The sequence below is a fragment of the Natator depressus genome, chromosome 1 (assembly GCF_965152275.1).
Source record: "Natator depressus isolate rNatDep1 chromosome 1, rNatDep2.hap1, whole genome shotgun sequence".
NCBI classification, from domain to species: Eukaryota; Metazoa; Chordata; order Testudines; family Cheloniidae; genus Natator; species Natator depressus.
Window position 1 is genome coordinate 28,184,003 of NC_134234.1, and position 19,268 is coordinate 28,203,270.

The window sequence follows — 19,268 nt, forward strand, 5'->3', positions numbered from 1 at the left end:
ATTGTTACCTGTTCTGATGAATTACAAACAAATTAAACCAATTATCCTCATCTTCCTTTGGTCTCAGCATGGTTACCTGCTTATTGACAAACATTCGATATAGCCTCTCGTCTGGTATAGATCCTGGAATGTGCATGGCAAAATGTAAATCAATGTTACTGTACAATAAATTATGTTTTTAATCAGCAAAAGCATGGAAAGTGAAGTTGTGTGGCAAGATTACACCTTATCTTTTGATTGTTAAAGAACCTTGAGGCACTAACACAGATTTGATCAAGGTGATTTTATTATCTATTATACTCTGTCTGTAAAACGGAGACTCAAACTTGAAATTTTTTTTTTTTTTTTTTTTTAAAAAGGACTAAAGTTAATACCTGCTGGAATTAATTTTACATCTGCCCTTGAGTCCCCCTGCCAATTATCAGGTTTTACAATGAAGTTTATTCTTTTTTTATCTATCAGGGCTGTCCATTAATCGCAGTTAACTCGTGCGATTAATCACAATTAATCGCACTGTTAAACAACAGAATACCAACTGAAATTTATTAAATATTTGTGGATGTTTTTCTACATTTTCAAATATATTGATTTCTATTACAACACAGATGGCAAAGTGTACAGTGCTCACTTTATATTATTTTTATTACAAATATTTGCACTGTAAAAATGATAAAAGAAATAGTATTTTTCAATTCACCTCATACAAGTACTGTAGTGCAATCTCTTTATCGTGAAAGTGCAACTTAAAAAAAACAAACACATTTGTCTGTTACATAACTGCACTGAAAAATAAAACAATATAAAAACTTCAGAGCCTTCCAAGTCCACTCAGTCCTACTTCTTGTTCAGCCAATCGCTAAGACAAACAAGTTTGTTTACATTTATACAGGAGATAATTCTGCCCTCTTCTTATTTACAATGTCACCTAAAAATGAGAACAGGCGTTCTCATGGCACTTTTGTAGCTGGCATTGCAAGGTATTTACACACCAGATATGCTAAACATTCATATGTCCCTTCATGCTTTGGTCACCATTCCAGAGGACATGCTTCCATGCTCATGATGCTCGTTTAAAAAAAAAAAAAAAAAAAAAAAAAGAGAGAAAAAAAAGTGTTTTTGTGACTGAATTCTTTGGGGGAGAACTATATGTCTCCTGTTCTGTTTTACCTGCATTCTGCCATATATTTCATGTTACAGCAGTCTCGGATGATGACCCAGCACATTTTCGTTTTACGAACACTTTCACTGCAGATTTCACAAAATGCAAAGAAGGTACTAATGTGAGATTTCTAAGGATAGATACAGCACTCGACCCAAGATTTAAGAATCTGAAGTGCCTTCCAAAATCCAAGAGGGACGAGGTGTAGAAAATGCTTTCAGATGTCTGAAAAGAGCAACACTCTAATGCGGAAACTACAGAACCTGAACCACCAAAATAGAAAATAAACCTTTTGCTGGTGGCATCTGACTCAGATAACGAAAATGAACATGAGTTGGTCCGCTCTGCTTTGGATTGTTATCGAGCAGAACCCAACATCAGTATGGACGCATGTTCTCTGGAATGGTGGTTGAAGCATGAGGGACATGTGACTCTTTAGCGCAACTGGCACATAAATATCTTGCGATGCCGGCTACAACAGTGCCATGCAAACACCTGTTCTCACTTTCAAGTGACATTGTAAACAAGACGTGGGCAGCATTATCTCCTGCAAATTGTAACAGAACTTGTTTGTCTGAGTGATTGGCTGAAGTAGGACTGAGTGGACTTTTAGGTTCTAAAGTTTTCCACTGTTTTATTTTTGAATGCAGTTATTTTTTGTACATAAGTTCAACTTTCATTATAAAGAGACTGTACTAATGTATTTGTATTAGGTGAATTGAAAAATACTATTTCTTTTGTTTTTTACACTGCAAATATTTGTAATAAAAAATAAATATAAAGTGAGCACTGTACACTTTGTATACTGTGTTGTATTTACATCAATATATTTGAACATGTAGAAAACATCCACAAATATTTAAGTAAATGGTATTCTATTATTGTTTAATTGCACAATGAATCTTTTTCATACATACACATATATACACACACATGCTTCTCTCCCCCTTTTGGTTGTATGTGAAAAGGCTAAACAAAAATTGACTACATACAGGGAAGTAGTGAAGTAGACTCAAAAAATTGCTCTGTTTGCAAAAAATGGCCATCTGTGAAACCAACCTATTTTCTTCATGCGTTTGATCCTGAAAGGTGCAGTGCTCTCAATGTCAAATCCAGCCAGGGGTGAGTAACCTCCGTTCCTATTGACTTAAATAGGTGCTGGAGGCACTCAGCACCTAGCAGAATCAAGCCCTAAAATAATTCATGTTGGTAAAGCTTTTGTGTTTTTCATTTGATGTGTGTATTTTAAAGATTATGCCTTACATCACAGAAACAATAAATCCACATACTAGAATTTGAGGGCTACTTGGAATTTACTCCCAGGGGAATTCTGCCCCCCAAAATTAAAAACTCTGCACACAATATTTTAAAATTCTGAAAATTTTATTTGTCAAAATAACACTACATAATCATGCCAGTTTCAATTATTTTGCTAATTTATTTCAAAATACCCGTCAGCAAGTATGTCTGTAACAATACAGACACACACAAAAATTCCCCCAAGAGTAACAGAATTGAAAAAAACCCCTATGACAACCCAGTTCCTGTTTCTCTGCCCCCTCCCAACCCCCTGCAGAGCCCAGCCGGGGGCCAAACACCCACAACCCCTCCTCCCCAGAGCCCAGGTGCGGGGTCCCCCTTGCCCAGACACCCGCCCCCTCCCCGCTAGAGCCCAGCTGTGGAGCCTCCTAGCCCTGACACCCACACCCCTACTCCTCAGAAACCCAGGGATCCAGAGGGAGAAACAGCCTGATGCCAGCTTGTGTGGAATTTCCTGCACGCCGCTGTCTTCTTCTCTCAGGGCATGCTGGGAACTGCAGCTGCCAGGAACCCTCTAGCTCCCTCCCCCTCCCCCGGGCAGTGTCTTCTATGTGCAAGCTCAGCTCCGCTGGGTCCAGTGGCCCCTAGTGGCAGCCAGCAGCACTGCAGCCTATTTCTGTGAGTAAAGGACATTCTGCGCAAAAAATATTAAATTCTGCATTGCACAGTGGTGCAGAATTCCCCCAGGAGTAGGCATTGCCCATTTTCAAAAGTTTTGTGAGACATATGCATGTACCTTTGGGGGGGGAAAGCACAAAATAATTAAAATTTTTGCATCTAAATCTCCTCCACAAAAACCAAGGAAGGCACTTCAATAAAATCCTTAAAAGTAATCATCATTTCTACGAGGAACTCAAGTACTTCTTCACCAAAGAAGAAAAGTTGCTGTTTTTTTTTCTTTTAACTTGCACATAAGGAAAATATTATTGCTAATCTACAACACTTTTGGCAAATACATCTACTTAAAAGGTACATTTTTTGTTAACACTTTTATATGTTGTGTGAGATATGAACTATTAGTTTCACTAGATTTCACTTATTAAATACCTCTCTACATAAAGGCCCTGATCTGCAGTGAAATCTACTTATAATTAGGGCCTTATTTTACCAGCAACACTTAATAATCAAATTTCCATTTCCCACTATCATAACTTGAAAAAAAATCAACTCTTATAATATTAAACAAGAGGTACAAGAGGCAGGATGTGCAAAAAAAAATTTAAAAATACCAACATGTTATGGATACGACACAATGGCTCATAGTGTAATACAATTATTTTTGAAAAATGTGAGGAAAACTACCGTCTAAACAAAAAACCAGAAAATAAAGAGAGAGCACTACATGAGAGGGAGGAAAAAGGAAAGGGTCCTACAAATTGAGGCTGAAATCTATCATAAAACACCTCTGAAAGAGAAAAACTTTCAGGTGTTTCTCAAGTGGTGAGGAATTGACTGAGACAGATGCTATTTATGCAGCAACTTAGGTGGACAGGACAAGAAAAGCCTCTGTGCCAAAAACACTATTTCAGACAAGCACAGCAGGTACTATTAAAAAAATCCCGAACAACGTTGAGTTGTCAGGATAAAAAAGGGGAGGAATGGGTTTCATTCAACAGCAAGAGATTCCACTGTAATAAACAAAAAAGAAAAGGAGTACTTGTGGCACCTTAGAGACTAACCAGTTTATTTGAGCATGAGCTTTCGTGAGCTACAGCTCACTTCATCGGATGCATAGCATATCGTGGAAACTGCAGAAGACATTATATACACACAGAGACCATGAAACAAAACTTCCTCCCACCCCACTGTCCTGCTCGTAACAGCTTATCTAAAGTGATCATGAAGGAGGGCCATTTCCAGCACAAATCCAGGTTTTCTCACCCTCCCCCCCCCAACAGACACACATACAAACTCACTCTCCTGCTGGTAATAGCCCATCCCTCTTTGAAACCTCTCTTTATAATGCGCATGATAATCAAGGTGGGTCATTTCCAGCACTAATCCAGGTTCTCTCACCACCCCCCCCCCCCCCACACACACCCCCCTCCAAAAACCACACACACAAACTCACTCTCCTGCTGGCAATAGCTCATCTTACAATGTGCACAGCAATAATCCAAGTTTAACCAGAACGTCTTGGGGGGGGGGGGGTTTGTAGGAAAAAAAACAAGGGGAGATAGAGACTGGGAGTGGCTAAGTCATTATGCAAGGTAGCCTATCTCCCCTTGTTTTGGGGGGGGGAAGGGTGAGAAAACCTGGATTTGTGCTGGAAATGGCCCTCCTTGATGATCACTTTAGATAAGCTGTTACGAGCAGGACAGTGGGGTGGGAGGAAGTTTTGTTTCATGGTCTCTGTGTGTATATAATGTCTTCTGCAGTTTCCACGATATGCTATGCATCCGATGAAGTGAGCTGTAGCTCACGAAAGCTCATGCTCAAATAAACTGGTTAGTCTCTAAGGTGCCACAAGTACTCCTTTTCTTTTTTCTTTTTACGAATACAGACTAACACGGCTGTTACTCTGAAACCTGTAACAAACAAGTATATCCTACATACCACCATATCAAACTTGCTGACCCCTAACACAATAGAAGATTCCCTAAAAGATAGCTACTGTCAAGAGCACAGATACTAACCTCAACAGGACCGATAGGAAGTCATAAAAGTATAGATGAAATATGCACCATTAAGAGTTTTATAAACCAAGACAAACTAAAAATCAAATTTTGCCTCTTTACAAGCAGTCTCTGAAAAGAATGTAGGGTGAGATAAAGTGATCATGGCTGCTCCACTCAGTGAGTAAACATGCTGTACTGTGAACAAACTACAAGCCAATGATAAAGGCTATTAAGAGAGAATTTCAAAAAAATGGAACCTCATCTCAGGATAAGAGAAACAGCATGTGCACACATGCTTTTGAGCTATGTCTAACACAGGGGTGGGCAAACTTTTTGGCCTGAGGTTCCACATCGGGGTTGTGAAACTGTACGGAGGGCAGGGTAGAGAAGGCTGTGCCTCCCCAAATAGCCTGGCCCCTGCGCCCTCACACTTCCTGCCCTCTGACTACCCCCCCCACAACCCCCAATCCATCCAACCCCCCCAGCTCCTTGTCCCTGGGACCCCTGCCCCTAACCGCCCCCCCGAGACCCCACCCCATCCAACCCCCCCTGCTCCCTGTTCCTTGACTGCCCCGACCCCTATCCACACCCTGAAACCCCCCACCCCCGACTCCACTCCCAACCCTCCCCGTTCCCTGACTCCCCCCCCCCCCCCCCCGAACCTCCACCCCATTCAATCGCCCACTGCTCCCTGACTGCCCCCTGGGTCCCTGCCACCTTACCATGTTACTCAGAGCAGCAGGAGCTCGCAACCCTGCCACCCAGCCGGAGCCAGCTGCACTCCCCGCGCTGCCTGGTAGGAGTGGCAGGCCAGAGCGCTGCCCACACGGTGGCAAGAAAGGGGGGACAGCAGGGGAGGGGTCAGGGGCTAGCCTCCCTGGCTGGGAGCTCAGGGGCCAGGCAGGATGGTCCTGCGGGACAGATGTGGCCCGCGGGCCATAGTTTGCCCATCTCTGGTCTAACACCTTTTCCCAGAAATATTGATTCTAAGATTCTTTACCTGGCTCACTACTTCTATATGAAGAAAGAATATAAACCTCAGTAAGAAAGGAAATAGCGTTCTGTGATATAAAGAAGGGTCTACACATGCTTCTGAAATATCTAGCTGAACAGAAAGAAAGCTTACCTAATCCATATAGAGCAATTTTTGTGCTTCCCTTGTGGAGTAAAATGGGACTAATGTCTATCTTCTCTACAGATGATGAGCGTCCAAAATGATTCAGCAATCCTGCACTGCTTAAAATATCCAATGCACACAATGCATCTGCCTATTGTAAATATTAAGGAACAGAAAAATAATGAATTTGTACTTAAATTCAACTTTTAAATTTGTTCAACAATGCAAGACAAATAGTAATAGTTTATTAAGTATTATAAAAAGGAAGTCTGAATGAGATCTGGCTTGGCTAAATTGATTGCTCAGTATGAACTGCCAAGTAACATTTTTGCTGTTATTAAATAGCTCATTTTTTTGTAGGCTGTGAAGAATAGTAATAATCATGTATTACAGATCCACCATGTCAAATGCATAATGAAAACCTTTATGAACAGTAGTTTGAGAGCATGAGCCTTCTGCACTTTTAAAACTTTAATAACTTGGCTGTTTTTTTAATTTTAAGCAACAATTAAAAATATCTGACCAACACTGTGATGGCTTCCTTCATACAGACCAGAAGAACTAACTAAAGCTGTAAATCATTTTAAAAGATACAGCTAACAAATAATCTAAATGCATGGAAAAGGACTGAAATTAAAACTCAAGATATTAAAGACATTTTCTTACATAAAAGAATGTTGAACTTTTCTACGCCTAATGTTTTGAAAACCCTTTCAAATGTGTCTTACTTATTGCCCCCCAAAACGCCTTCATCCCATCTCTAGTTCTAGAAATCCCTAAAATAAGGTATTAGATAGGCAGATCATATGGTCCCATATCCTCTCCTCCCACCCCCCTAATAATCGAATGTAGAGCCTAACATGTCAGTTTGAGTCTAACATGAGCAAAACAAAGGACTCTGGAAAATACTCCCAGTTAATTAAAACAGAAACTTAAAAGTGAAATGGGGTGACTGATATTAGTAACTTGTTCCCAAAGGAAAAAAAATACTTGTATTTGTACAATGTTATAATTTTTGTCATCACTATAATAATTACCCCTGTGGGATCATCATGATTGCCATGAATACTAAAAACTGGAATAGAAATGTTGAGATTCCCATCCTGGTAGTTCACCCATGGAAATCTGAATAGGAAAAAAGTTTACATTTGTTTACAAGCTATTTGCATACACAACATTCATGACACATTTTTTCTTATAAAAACAACAATTTAACTTATACAGAAACTTTAACTGCATATTAAAGCATTTTATGAACATTAATAAAGAAGCATTGAGCAACACTCTGAAGCAGGTGATTATTAAATGAGGTTTCACTTTATCTAAATTAAATGGGACTAAGAGAGGAAGGGCAGTGGTTAACGGCACCAGTTTAGGACTTAGGAGACCCGAGTTCAGGTTCCTGCTCCACCACAGACTTCCTGGGTGATGCTGACAAGTCACTTAGGCCCAGATCCTCAAAAGGTATTTAGGTCCTTAACTTCCATTGAAATCACAGAGCCTAAATGCCTTTGAGGATCTGGGCCTTTGTGCCTACCTGTGAAATGGGAATAATAGCACTGCTTTACCTCGCAAGAGTGTTGTGAGGATAAATACATTAATAACTGTGAGGTGCTCAAATTCTGCAGATGGAGGCCATAGATATAGCTCAGACAGACAGACAGACAGACAGACAGTGCGCAGGAGTGTAGGGGAGGAAAGGCATTACATTAATTTGGATAAACAAGACTTTCAATACAGATGGGAGTTTGCATTGTACTGCATCACTGTGTTCACCTGGTACATACTTTGTTATATTTAAGGTTGAAAAATTATTTCACACATTCTCCATTAAAAAAACAAAACCCACTCCTTTCCTTTTCAACATTCATGCCTTGTCTCTGTCCAAAGCTGAATTTTGTTTTCAGTTTAATTTATGATGTTAGAATCTTTCCGTTCTAAAAGCTCAAAAGCCTAGCTAGAATTATGGGGGCCCAATCCAACAAATACTTAGAGGGAATAATTTTAGTTCATACAAGCAGTGCTACTGTATTCAATGACTATTCAAATGAGTACACTAACATCATGTTTCCAATACTGGGCTTACATATATCAGAATTTATATGACACGCAATACACCTAGAAAAGTCATCCAAAGATGGTGACAAAGTTCATAAAAATATTTAACGAGTTTAAAATTTTCTCAGAAAATAGTCTGAGGAATTGATCCTGCAAGCTGCTCCACACAGTGGACTACTGAAAGTGCACAGAAATCCACTGACTTGCAGAGGTCTGCCTATAAGCCATTTACATGATCAGACTCTTAAATCTACTGCAGTGGCAGTTTACTGTACCTAACCAGCAAATTGCACAATATACTGTAGTTATTTCATCACAGTAAAATATACTTACTTGCTAAAACCAAAATTGACTGACTGGTCACTCAAAATTTCAAATTGTACAGGATGATCACCCATGCAATATTTTCTTAATAATTCAACGCAGGTGTGTAATGTTTTTCTGGAAGGTTTATTTTCATGAAAAAGATCCCCACCTAATAAAATAAAATCCACCTGCACAAATCAAGAGCTTTGTTATAGTCAAATGGTATTCTGTATTATCTTAAAAGCAATTCCCTACATGCTCTTATAAAACATTAATGTTATGTTGAAGTGTATGGAATTTCTTACCAGGCCTTCAATGCTAATACCATATTTTTAGATTGTAAAACAAGTAAAACTTAAAATGCTTATAGTTAAATTAATCTAACCTTAATATTTCAGTGTCTAACAATGATTCAGAAAAACTAAAAGACAATTTTAATTTACAAAACCCAAAACCACAACAACAAAAGCATACAACACTTTGCAAAGCAGCACCTCAGAATTCTTAAAATCAATGACAAGGAAGGAGCCAAAAACAGGAGTTCCACCCCAGTTTTTTTAAACTGAATTTACTAAAGTAAATGTTTAAGTATTTCACAGAGGAGAAGCTGGAAATTTATTGTCTCTAGCCCTAGGAAATCATTATTAATTCACTTTGCATTAATTTGATAAGGATGCCCAACCAATCTGAATTTCTGAATTCATGTTAAATGAATGGATATTCAACAACAACAACAAAAAAACTCAGCCAGGATTACAAATATACCATTGGATCTATTTAGGAATTATTATGCTCATAAGAATAGAGGGTAACGTTTTCAAAAGTGCTTAAGTGACCTGGAAGCCTAACTCCCATTTTAAGAGGCACCAGAGCCTAAATTCCATTGACATTTAATCCTGCAATGAGCGCCTCTGCAAACAACCTCCACTGAAACCAATGTGGGTCTGTCTTCATGGAGCTCATTCTAGTATCAGGTACTCAATTTCCAAAATAAATGATTCATTCCTACCAGAGTCCCTGAAAAGAAAACTGTCCAGTACTTCCATTATTACATTTAAAGTACCATATTAGCTGCTAAGACCTGAACATCAGCTACATTTCTACTCTCGCTCAAACTCCTCTTTAGATTGAGCAACCTTCTTATAACAACTTCAGAACAAGGGCCGCAATCTTGCAATCTTCAAGGGGTCCACAAGATCCAGATATAGGATTGGGGCCAACCTTCCTATTATTTTCCAGAAAGCATCCAAAGTCCATCTCAGAACCTTATTTTCCAAAAGATGTAAGACTGCTTACTTCTTTTTGTTGAGCATGTCTCAAAATTTCATCAAAAGTTACAAACGTATCATTTCCACGCACAGGATCCTTCTCCAAGTACCCAAGGTGAATGTCAGTAGCAACCAGAATTTTGAAGGTATCTTCTTCACCCCTAAATTGAATTAAAAAAATAAAAATAGAAAACTGTACTATGAGTTCAGCTATTTCCACAGCCTTTCGTACAATAAACTGTTTTGCCAAAAATCACTGAATGCACAGTTTGGCACAGAAAACATTGTATTTTGTAGACTTAACAGCACACCATCAACTTAAAAATCAAGTCTGTCTCAAAATGTTTAACCTACTTCTCTTTCAAACACCACCTAAAATTACGGTAAATGAAAGAGGTTATGGACTAGATCCCACAAATGGATCCGTGCAGGGTTGCACCCATGTGGATCCCTCTGAAGGATCTTCTAATCCTAAAGAAAAAAAAAATTTTAGTCATAAAACCACAAATATTGGCTGAGAGAAACGGGCAGATCAAGTACTTGAAACTATATTTAATTCATTTTTTAAAAAAACTGAATAGCTTGCCAGTTGTCTATTTCCTTTCAAATGGAACAGAAACATATGCAATGCTTGCATAGGGAGGTTATGGGCCTGAAAAAAACAGGAGCTTACCCTGAGTTGATGCGACTCATCTCTGCGCTCACAATGGCTCCAGGTGGATAGGACTCCTCACTCAGCAGTTCTGGACAGAGCCTGATGGGTCAGTACAGGGCAGAAAATTGAGTTCTAGCTTAGAATACACAGTATAGTGTCTAAATGACATGAATACAAATGGTTTACAATTAAGCGCATAATAAACTGAGCTCATGCCACCTACCCAGTTTTGCACTGATAGTTGTGCTGCTACTTTTTTTACAATACAAAAAAGTCACATGTATTTAAGAAAATGACACTTTTTTGGTTACTGATTTCATTGCTGCACAATGTAATCAAGTATTTATATGGGGCAAAACCAAACCTCTATTCCTGCCCCTTGCACACCAGAATGGCATTGCGAAGGTACACAGCACGGAAGCTGCCCCAGAAACAGGGCTTTGGAAGAGCGATCCTTCGCCATTTAAGTAACGATGCGGCACCTGATCGGCAATGAGACAGGACTCCCTTAATCAGCAGGCGTCCAACCTTCCCCACGCCTAGGGGGCCACGCTGCCTGCGAGCAAAGGCGCCTTGGAGCGGACAGAAGCACGGCCCACAGCAAGCGTGGGCGCCGGCGATGCTGCATCTTGAGCTCAGGGGCAGAGATACGGCCAATGGACCAGAGCTGCCAGGAAAGGAGGGGGCAGCCAGTCCAGCCCACTCAAGAGGGAGCGCTGCACGCTGGGGATCCAGGTGCTCGTGCGACCCGCTGCCAAGCGTTACAGCCCCCTGTGCCGACCCCCGGAGAGCTGCTGCTCCAGCCCCAGCAAGGGGGCCCCTGCGCTCTGGCGGCCCCCCGTTCTACCCCGCCACGTGACGCAAGCGGGCGGCTCTCCCGTCGGCCCGGCAGGCCCAAGCTCCACAGGCGCCGCGGGCTGTCCCGGGGCCCGGCCCGCCTGCCCCGAGCCCGGCCGGCACCAGCGCCCCGGGGAAGCTGCTGTCCCCGCTCTGCCCTCTCTCAGCCCCGCCTCGCCGCGCGCTCCGCACCCGCCAGCTCTACGGCGTCAGCAGCCCGGGCCGCGCCGCGCCGCGCTTTCAGTTTCCATAGCGCTGAAGGGGCGGGGATAGACGGAGTAGTGTGCTCTCGCGATAGCTGCCCACCCGCTCCCGCCTTACCCGTGCCTCCTCGAGACCGGGGCAAGGCAAGGGACGCAATTGGTCAGACTGGAACCAATCACAGGCAGCGCCACGGCCACTTCCGGGAGCAGCTGCGGACCGGAAGTGGTATGCTGGATTCCATTTGTGTGGTCTCATACGGAGCGGGAGTGTGAGTGAGGTGGGTGCTATTGTCGCCAGCCGGCTCCGCCCGTGGAGAACGTGAGGCTGGGCAGGTATTTTTTGTCCCTGGAGCCGCTCAGGGCGGGACCCAGTCACAGCTCGGAAGCTCAGCAGTGCCCGGGTGGATCGGTGCCGGTGCCTGGCTGGGTGCCTTCCTTAGCAGGAGCGCCCAGTGCTACCAGAACTCAGTGGCGCAGGTGGTGGAGTAAGTGGCACTCGTTCCCTGGCATCAGTATTGCACCTGCTGCCCCGGGAGACTGCTAGGGGGAGTCTGGAGGTCTTGGCTGTGGGGTGGTACGTGAACCTGAGCTCTTGGCTACTCTAGGTCATTACAGATCTCATGGCAATGTGAATGCCATGAGGAGTATTGTGAATCTCAGACCTGGCTAGAGTCCAGCTCCGGTTGCCAGTCATCTGAGACGTGTTTTGCATCCTTAGAAAAAGCTGGGATGAGGAACAAGAGTAAGTTGTTTGGGTAAGTGGTATTAGACCAGTTACCCTGCTGAGTACAATGCTAACTAGCTTGTCTGCTGTGCACCAGCTGCATCCTGGGAGCAGGAGCCAGAAGGGACAGGTGGGCTCAGGGAATAGGCAGAGGAAATGGACAAAAGGAAGCTGGCAACAGTGGGCAGGAGGCTGATCGTGGCTTCCATCCTTTCTCTTTGAATTTTAAAGATGGATAAACTCATTCTTGGGTGGGGGTAGGATGGATTAAATTGAGAGCATGCGTTTGAGGATTGCATGCTCAGACAGTTCCTACAGTTTCACTGACAGAGAAAAATCCTGTCTAGCTGAGTACAGGATTGCCTTTCTGCCCCAGTCATGGGTTTCTCTCCTAGCAGTGGTGCTTTACAGAGGAAATGCCCAGTGTTCTCCTTCTTTCTCACCTCATCTGCACCCTGAAGCTATCCCAGGCTTTTGGATGAAATGTATACAGAAGTCATTATTGTTACAATTCAAAAGTAAAACGGAAGCAAAAATTAATGTTGAAAATAGACATAAAATTTCTAAACACTGTTAACCATTTGGCTGCTATAGGGTATTCCAAACACATTATGCAGAATGCACATTCAGTGCTGCTCCATATACTTTTGCAGATGTCATAATTACTGCGTACAAGCACTCTATTTCTGTGGGGGGTTGATAGCAAATATGTTAACTGCAGCTAACTCGGTTTCTGTTTACATAGCCAGTTTAGTAAACGTACATAAAACTGGAATTCTTAAAATTGATTCTTGAAAATTTTCACAGTGTTGCTGCTGTTAGCACACCCCTTGTTTTAGCTTTTGTTGATGATTTATGTCTGTGTATTTGGCAGGAGGTAATGATGAATGACTCAGAAAAGAGGCAAGACAGCGCAAGAAGAAAAATATTTAACTCTGTACGTTTGACATTTACAGATGCTAACTAAAAATGAATGAAAGCAGAAAATCAAATGAGAAAAGTGCTGACAATAGAGAAGATGACAGAGAGGAGTTACTGGAATTTACTGAGAACTTTAACCAACTTGAATTGTTGGAAACACACAGACATCTAATTCCTATAGGAACTCAGAGTCTTTGGTCAGGAGAGTCTGATGAGGAAGATGAAGAGGAGGAAAAAAGTGAGGAGTGGTACCAAATGCAAGAAAAAAAAATGGAGAACAATCCAGAAAAACTGCTGCTTTGGGCAGCTGAAAAAAATCGGGTAAGAAGGAGGTTTATCCACTATATTTTTTTTTTTTACTGTTTTACCTTAAATTGGTATCTACGCAGATTATGCTTAAAAAACAAAAATCTAGCCATAATTGTTATACTTTTGCAAAGCATACTGGGAGCCCAGCTAATTGGACATAGAAAATTTGTGGCCAGGTCCTGCAAGTTAATTCACAGGGGTGGCCTTCCTTTCAAGTCAGCAAGGCTCCAAATAACTTCAGGTGTCTCTCCATGCAGCTCAGCTTGCAGGATCAAGGCCTTGATTTGTACCAAGAGCTCAAATACTAACACTAATCTGAAAATATTGTTAACTGAAAGAGCATTCTGGATATTTTAATACAAATTATGAGCCCAGCAGGTACGCTCTTAATCTTAACGTATTGCTTTAATGCATGTCATATTAAAACAAACTACATTAATTTTGAATGGTGATATGAGGTCCATCTCTTGCAAATGATCTGTTCGCCCTGTGTCAACTGAAGCTGGTTAACTACTTCCAATAAATTGGAGAATAATTTTTTTGAGGGATTTTGTCATTGTGTGTGTGAATTAACAAACAGTATTCTACCAACTGCAAAGTTGGTTAAATATAGCCAGAAGTAACTTTGTATACTGAAGTTTATAAGAAGCATATAGTTATCGTGTGGCAGAGTTCTACAGGTTATGATTGTGGCCAAGAGTTTAGTAGGATTCAATGAAAGATTGATTTGAATCCAGCTATATAGATAAGACCATCAAGAGCTCTCTGTAGAGGATAACTCTTTAAAATAAGGAATCTAACATCTTGTGCTTTAGGGCATAAACTAAGCACTACCTGAAGGGAGGCATGTTATTCCATAATGCAAGTTATGGGGCAAGTTATTCCATAATTGGAAACGGGGTTGCTTGAAGTCAGTGAGACTGAAGCAAATACCTTTAAGCACATGCTTTCCTGAACTGGGGCCAGAAACAGGATTCTGTACTAAGTAGACTACTGGTCTGATCCAGTGGGACAGTTCCTGTTTATCCATAAGATTAAAACAAACCAAAAAATTCTTGTCTCAAACATGGTTTCCCCCCACCCCCCATCAAAACTATGTTATATGTATATACAGAAGATGAACTGTGTTTTGACTGAAGGGGAAGATAGTTACTTGTGACAGAAACATTCCCGTTAAGTGGTACTTTATCCTATATGCACTAAAATCAACAGACTATAAATTGACCTTATTTAATTACACTTGTTGCATAAACTGCTGTCTAAAAGTACAGAGTTTGTGTGTGTGTATGCATGCACCAGTGTGTTCATGTCTGGTCTCCAAAAGAAATGGCAACAGTAAAATAACTGGTGGTATTTTAAAATTGTGTACAAGCTTCTTCCTGAGACCAATATTATAAACTTCCTTTGACTACATGCCAGGCTGGCTCTAGATTGTAGAAATAAAAGCAGTGCATCTCATACGGTGAGGGTTATATTAAGCTGTCTGTCTTTCTTACATAGCTTAGTACAGTGCACAAGCTCCTTTCTCAAAAGCTAGCTCCGGTTAATGTCCAAGACGAAGATCAGTACACTCCCCTCCATCGAGCTGCCTACAGTGGACACTTAAATGTTGTGCATGAATTGATTGCCCAAGGTGCAGATGTCCATGCAGTGACAGTGGATGGCTGGACGCCTCTACATAGTGCATGTAAGTGGAACAATACAAAGGTGGCTTCGTTTTTACTTCAGCATGGTGCAGATATCAACGCTCAGACAAATGGATTGCTGACACCATTGCATCTTGCTGCAGGAAACAGAGGGAGTAAAGAAACACTTGAATTGCTGCTGATGAATCGTTACCTGAAACCAAACCTAAAAAATAACTTGGATGAAACTGCATTTGATATTGCTAGAAGAACTGACATATATCACTACCTGTTTGAAATTGTAGAAAATTGCACAAATTCTGTGCCAGATTCTTAAAAATTCTCATTATTTAAACTTTTGAATGTGAATTTCACTTACTTACTCTTTGTAACACGGCATTCTTTATACTTGCACCTAAAACTAATGGTTTCTCCCCACTTCTCAGAAAAGATTTAATGGGCGATGTTGTAGAAGGGGAGGTCTCATGATTAAGATTTCATTATTTTTGCAAAATAAATGACCATATACTTACTCAGACATATTATCACTTATATACAATGGGACTTGAGGTGTTCTGCAGAATAAAACTTTGGTAAATTTAGTAATTTGCAGTGGGTCTCTGCTTAATCAGTGCAAATTAGCGAGGATCTACTGTAATTAAAGTCCAAAACACTAATCTCAAGTCAAGGAGAGAACTGGAACATTAACCGTTAAGTAAGCTAGCAGGTTATGCACAAATTGGTAGTTACTGTTTGTTTTAAACTTTGAAACACTTGTTTTAACGTCTTAAAAACTGCATGAAAATGCCGACTGAATATAACTAACTTATACAGGGGACACTCAAAATATATAGTTACCTTATTTTGAAATAAAATACTTAACACTAAATATTGCTTATGTTATGGATCTTTGTTATAATAATAATCTAATGATATTAATAATCAATGAAATTGTCTGTTCATAGACCAAGAGCATTATTCCTGTAGTGTTAAAAGCACTTCCAGTTTAGTTTTATTGATACTTTCATATGGAGATGACTGTCATTAAGGGTACTGTTTACACTCTCCTTCAAAATTAGTTAAGGAATAATGGTTAAATGCATCCAAATACACACTTGTCTGCAAGTTGAAGCATGTCACGATAAACAAAACACTGTTGTGTCTGACTTGGTTGGAACATTTTGCAATACACTACTAAAGTCCCTTCTGCATCTGATCCATGCTGAAGTCTTGTACAGTTCATTCTAACACAGGAGTCAGGACACCATTGTAGTTCCATACATTTCATTTTGTGTTTTTTCTCAGATAGTCTCTCTAACTTTTGGACAGCTCCCTGAGTTTACTTCTATATTTGATCCCCTTTTTAACTGACAAGTGACCAGTATTGTCAAATATCAATATTCGGAGCACTCAAATATCATGAGGCAGGCACAAAAAAACATGAGATTGGATTAAAAATCATGTGATTTTAAAAATAATGCCTCTTGAGTTCTCACTGTTTATCTTCTGGCTTTTGAACCTTTTGGGGTGCACTTGAGTGGCATTGGCAAGCTTTTCTCTGCAACCATGAGAGCTAGACACTTACTTTCAGCTTTTAGTTTAAAGTAGATTCTCATGTATTCACATGAGCCCAGGAGCTAGAGCTTTAAGACATACACCGAACATGATGAGACTCATAATGAAATCACAAGCATTGGCAATGCTGGATAGTCTTTGACTCCAGCATTTTCTCCTTTTGCCAACACCTTCCTCTCCAAACAGCTCAGGCCCAGATCCACAAAGGGAATTGCAGTGCTCAGCTTTGCCTTTTAGGTGCCTAGAAAATCACAGGAACAACACGGCGAGCCACAAAGCCTAAGTTAGGTACCTAAATAGTGACTGGGAAGAGACAGGCTCCCTAGCATGTGATCCACAAAAAGTCAGTGTACTGGCTGGGGAGCCAGGTAAGCTAGCCAATGGGAGACACGGATGAGAGGGGTGTGTCCTAAGCCCCACCTCCTCACAGAAATAAGCACATAACTTTGGGCTGCAGGGACACAAGGCCCACAATTAGGAACCCATCTCCTGCAGTCAGGTGGCTTAGGTGCCTAACTCATTTATTGTGAGAATGAGTAAGGTGCCTGTCTCACTCTACACAAAATGACCAGCGCAGGAGGTTAGTTCAGTGGTTAGAGCATGCACCTGGGATGCAGGAGGGTCATTGGAGGAGAGGGACTGGACCCTGGGTCTTCTAACCACCAGGCTACAGAGTCTTTCTCTCTCTGGACCAATGATTCTTTAAATAAATATACACCAGAAGAGCTTCAACAAGAAAGACTAAGGGAGTTCCACCTCACAACATTCTGTATCTCAGTGGTTAAAGCACTCTCCTGAGAGAGTATTCAAATCTTCTCCCCCAGTCAGGCAGTCTTAGTAAACCTGCTCTCTTTCAACAATAGATTCAGCCCTTCTGAAAGCAAGCAAAAGTTTCATGACTGAAGTAGAGTTGCACCTCCTGTCCCCAGTACTTACGTTGGGAAAAATGCACATATAGAACTTGTCAATGTTGCAATTCACTTTGAAAAATGAACATATCTGGATTATTAACTAGCTACAATAGTATACTTTTTCAAACCTGAGTTATTTTTCCTGGAGTGTGAAAAGAAGGGTGTGTATCACTTTGATTTATCAACAGCAGGTGTTAAAGTACGTTATATTTGAAGCAAAAATCATTGCTATCTGTGTACATTTATGACTTTTCAAGGAATTGTACAGCATGTTTCTGTTGTGAAAAACAACGGCTTTGGTCAGGGAGCTGCGTTCAAATCAATGGTGGTGGTGAAGATAATGGTATATTTTCAGCAATGCCATCAGCCCAGAAGGTGCCCCATTGGATAGTGCAGTTGACTGGAAGTCAGGAGACCTTAATTTTGTTCCCAGTTTTGCTAGTGGCTTTCTGTGTAGACGCTTCACCTCTCTGTACTTTGGAGACTTGCCTTCCTTTGTAAAGTAGTTTGAGATGAAAAGTATTACATAAGTAGTATTACTCAGCACTTCTATTATAATGTACAGAACTGCAACTGAAAAGTGAAATTTCAAAGTACAATCCTGGTTTTTAATCATCCCATCGTTTGTAAATTCTGTTTGTAGCCTGTCTGCAGAAAGTGAATGAAGCCCTTGAGTCCAAACTACACCAGTATCACACAGACATGCAAACATAATAGTAACATGGGTCTTGTCTATATTTTCATTTTTAGTGGTGTTTTAACACTTTTATTAATATGATTGTAAATGCTAGATGCTGAATGAACATTTGTTCCAGGACACAGACATATGCTGCTAATCAAGCTTAACTCAAAGCCTAGGCTAGGGTTTACACTAGAATTTACAAATGTGTTAGCACAGGGTAACATGTTAAAACACAACTAAAAATGACAAGCATAGACAAGCCTGGGTTTTCAAAATCATCATTCCCTATATATGACTCAAAAAGAAAAGGAGTACTTGTGGCACCTTAGAGACTAACCAATTTATTTGAGCATGAGCTTTCGTGAGCTACAGCTCACTTCATCGGATGCATACTGTGGAAACTGCAGAAGACATTATATACACAGAGACCATGAAACAATACCTCCTCCCACCCCACTCTCCTGCTGGTAATAGTTTATCTAAAGTGATCATCAAGTTGGGCCATTTCCAGCACAAATCCAAATCCAAAATTTGTGCTGGAAATGGCCCAACTTGATGATCACTTTAGATAAGCTATTACCAGCAGGAGAGTGGGGTGGGAGGAGGTATTGTTTCATGGTCTCTGTGTATATAATGTCTTCTGCAGTTTCCACAGTATGCATCCGATGAAGTGAGCTGTAGCTCACGAAAGCTCATGCTCAAATAAATTGGTTAGTCTCTAAGGTGCCACAAGTACTCCTTTTCTTTTTGCAAATACAGACTAACACGGCTGTTACTCTGAAACCTATATATGACTCCTTACCAATTACAAACTCTACATCCATACAACTAGGTACTGTATCCATAAAACAAGCTTTAATTTCAGCTTCTTCAAAATTCAAAGTCTGGGTCTACTTAAGGCTGCTCCAATTGTTGTGACTGGTAAAACTCACAATTTTCTACCAGACCAGCATCAGATCATCAATCTTTGCAACCCTACC

At 40.9% G+C, this 19,268-nt stretch overlaps 2 protein-coding genes across 13 annotated transcripts in view; one reads left to right on the forward strand and one right to left on the reverse strand.

Annotated features, from left to right (window-relative positions):
• Window positions 1-11,650, reverse strand: part of MRE11 (MRE11 homolog, double strand break repair nuclease) — a 55,847-nt gene extending 44,197 nt beyond the window's left edge. For 3 of the 6 annotated variants that reach the window (XM_074956758.1, XM_074956732.1, XM_074956765.1), the window contains exons 1-7: window positions 11,531-11,650; window positions 10,520-10,600; window positions 9,875-10,007; window positions 8,606-8,766; window positions 7,252-7,339; window positions 6,224-6,365; window positions 9-123 (exon numbers count right to left, since the gene is read on the reverse strand). In XM_074956758.1, the coding sequence (XP_074812859.1) occupies window positions 9-123; window positions 6,224-6,365; window positions 7,252-7,339; window positions 8,606-8,766; window positions 9,875-10,007; window positions 10,520-10,539 (659 nt within the window). In that variant the 5' untranslated portion in view covers window positions 10,540-10,600; window positions 11,531-11,650. Of the gene's footprint in view, window positions 1-8; window positions 124-6,223; window positions 6,366-7,251; window positions 7,340-8,605; window positions 8,767-9,874; window positions 10,008-10,519; window positions 10,601-10,724; window positions 10,801-10,865; window positions 10,944-10,983; window positions 11,251-11,530 lie in introns of those variants that run through there. The other 3 variants (XM_074956747.1, XM_074956752.1, XM_074956741.1) reach the window with 3 other exon arrangements.
• A 20-nt stretch (window positions 11,651-11,670) lies between these two features.
• Window positions 11,671-16,059, forward strand: ANKRD49 (ankyrin repeat domain 49). Of its 7 annotated transcripts, none has more exons than XM_074956815.1 (3): window positions 11,671-11,767; window positions 13,222-13,507; window positions 14,996-16,059. In XM_074956815.1, exons 2-3 carry the CDS (start codon window positions 13,235-13,237, stop codon window positions 15,455-15,457), a joined length of 735 nt encoding a protein of 244 aa, XP_074812916.1. In that variant the 5' UTR covers window positions 11,671-11,767; window positions 13,222-13,234; the 3' UTR covers window positions 15,458-16,059. The 7 variants fall into 7 exon arrangements, with proteins under 7 accessions (XP_074812916.1, XP_074812903.1, XP_074812877.1 ...); XM_074956802.1 differs by having other exon boundaries at window positions 11,684-11,819; window positions 13,140-13,507; XM_074956776.1 differs by having other exon boundaries at window positions 11,696-11,819; window positions 14,996-16,011.
• The last annotated feature ends 3,209 nt before the right edge of the window (window positions 16,060-19,268 follow it).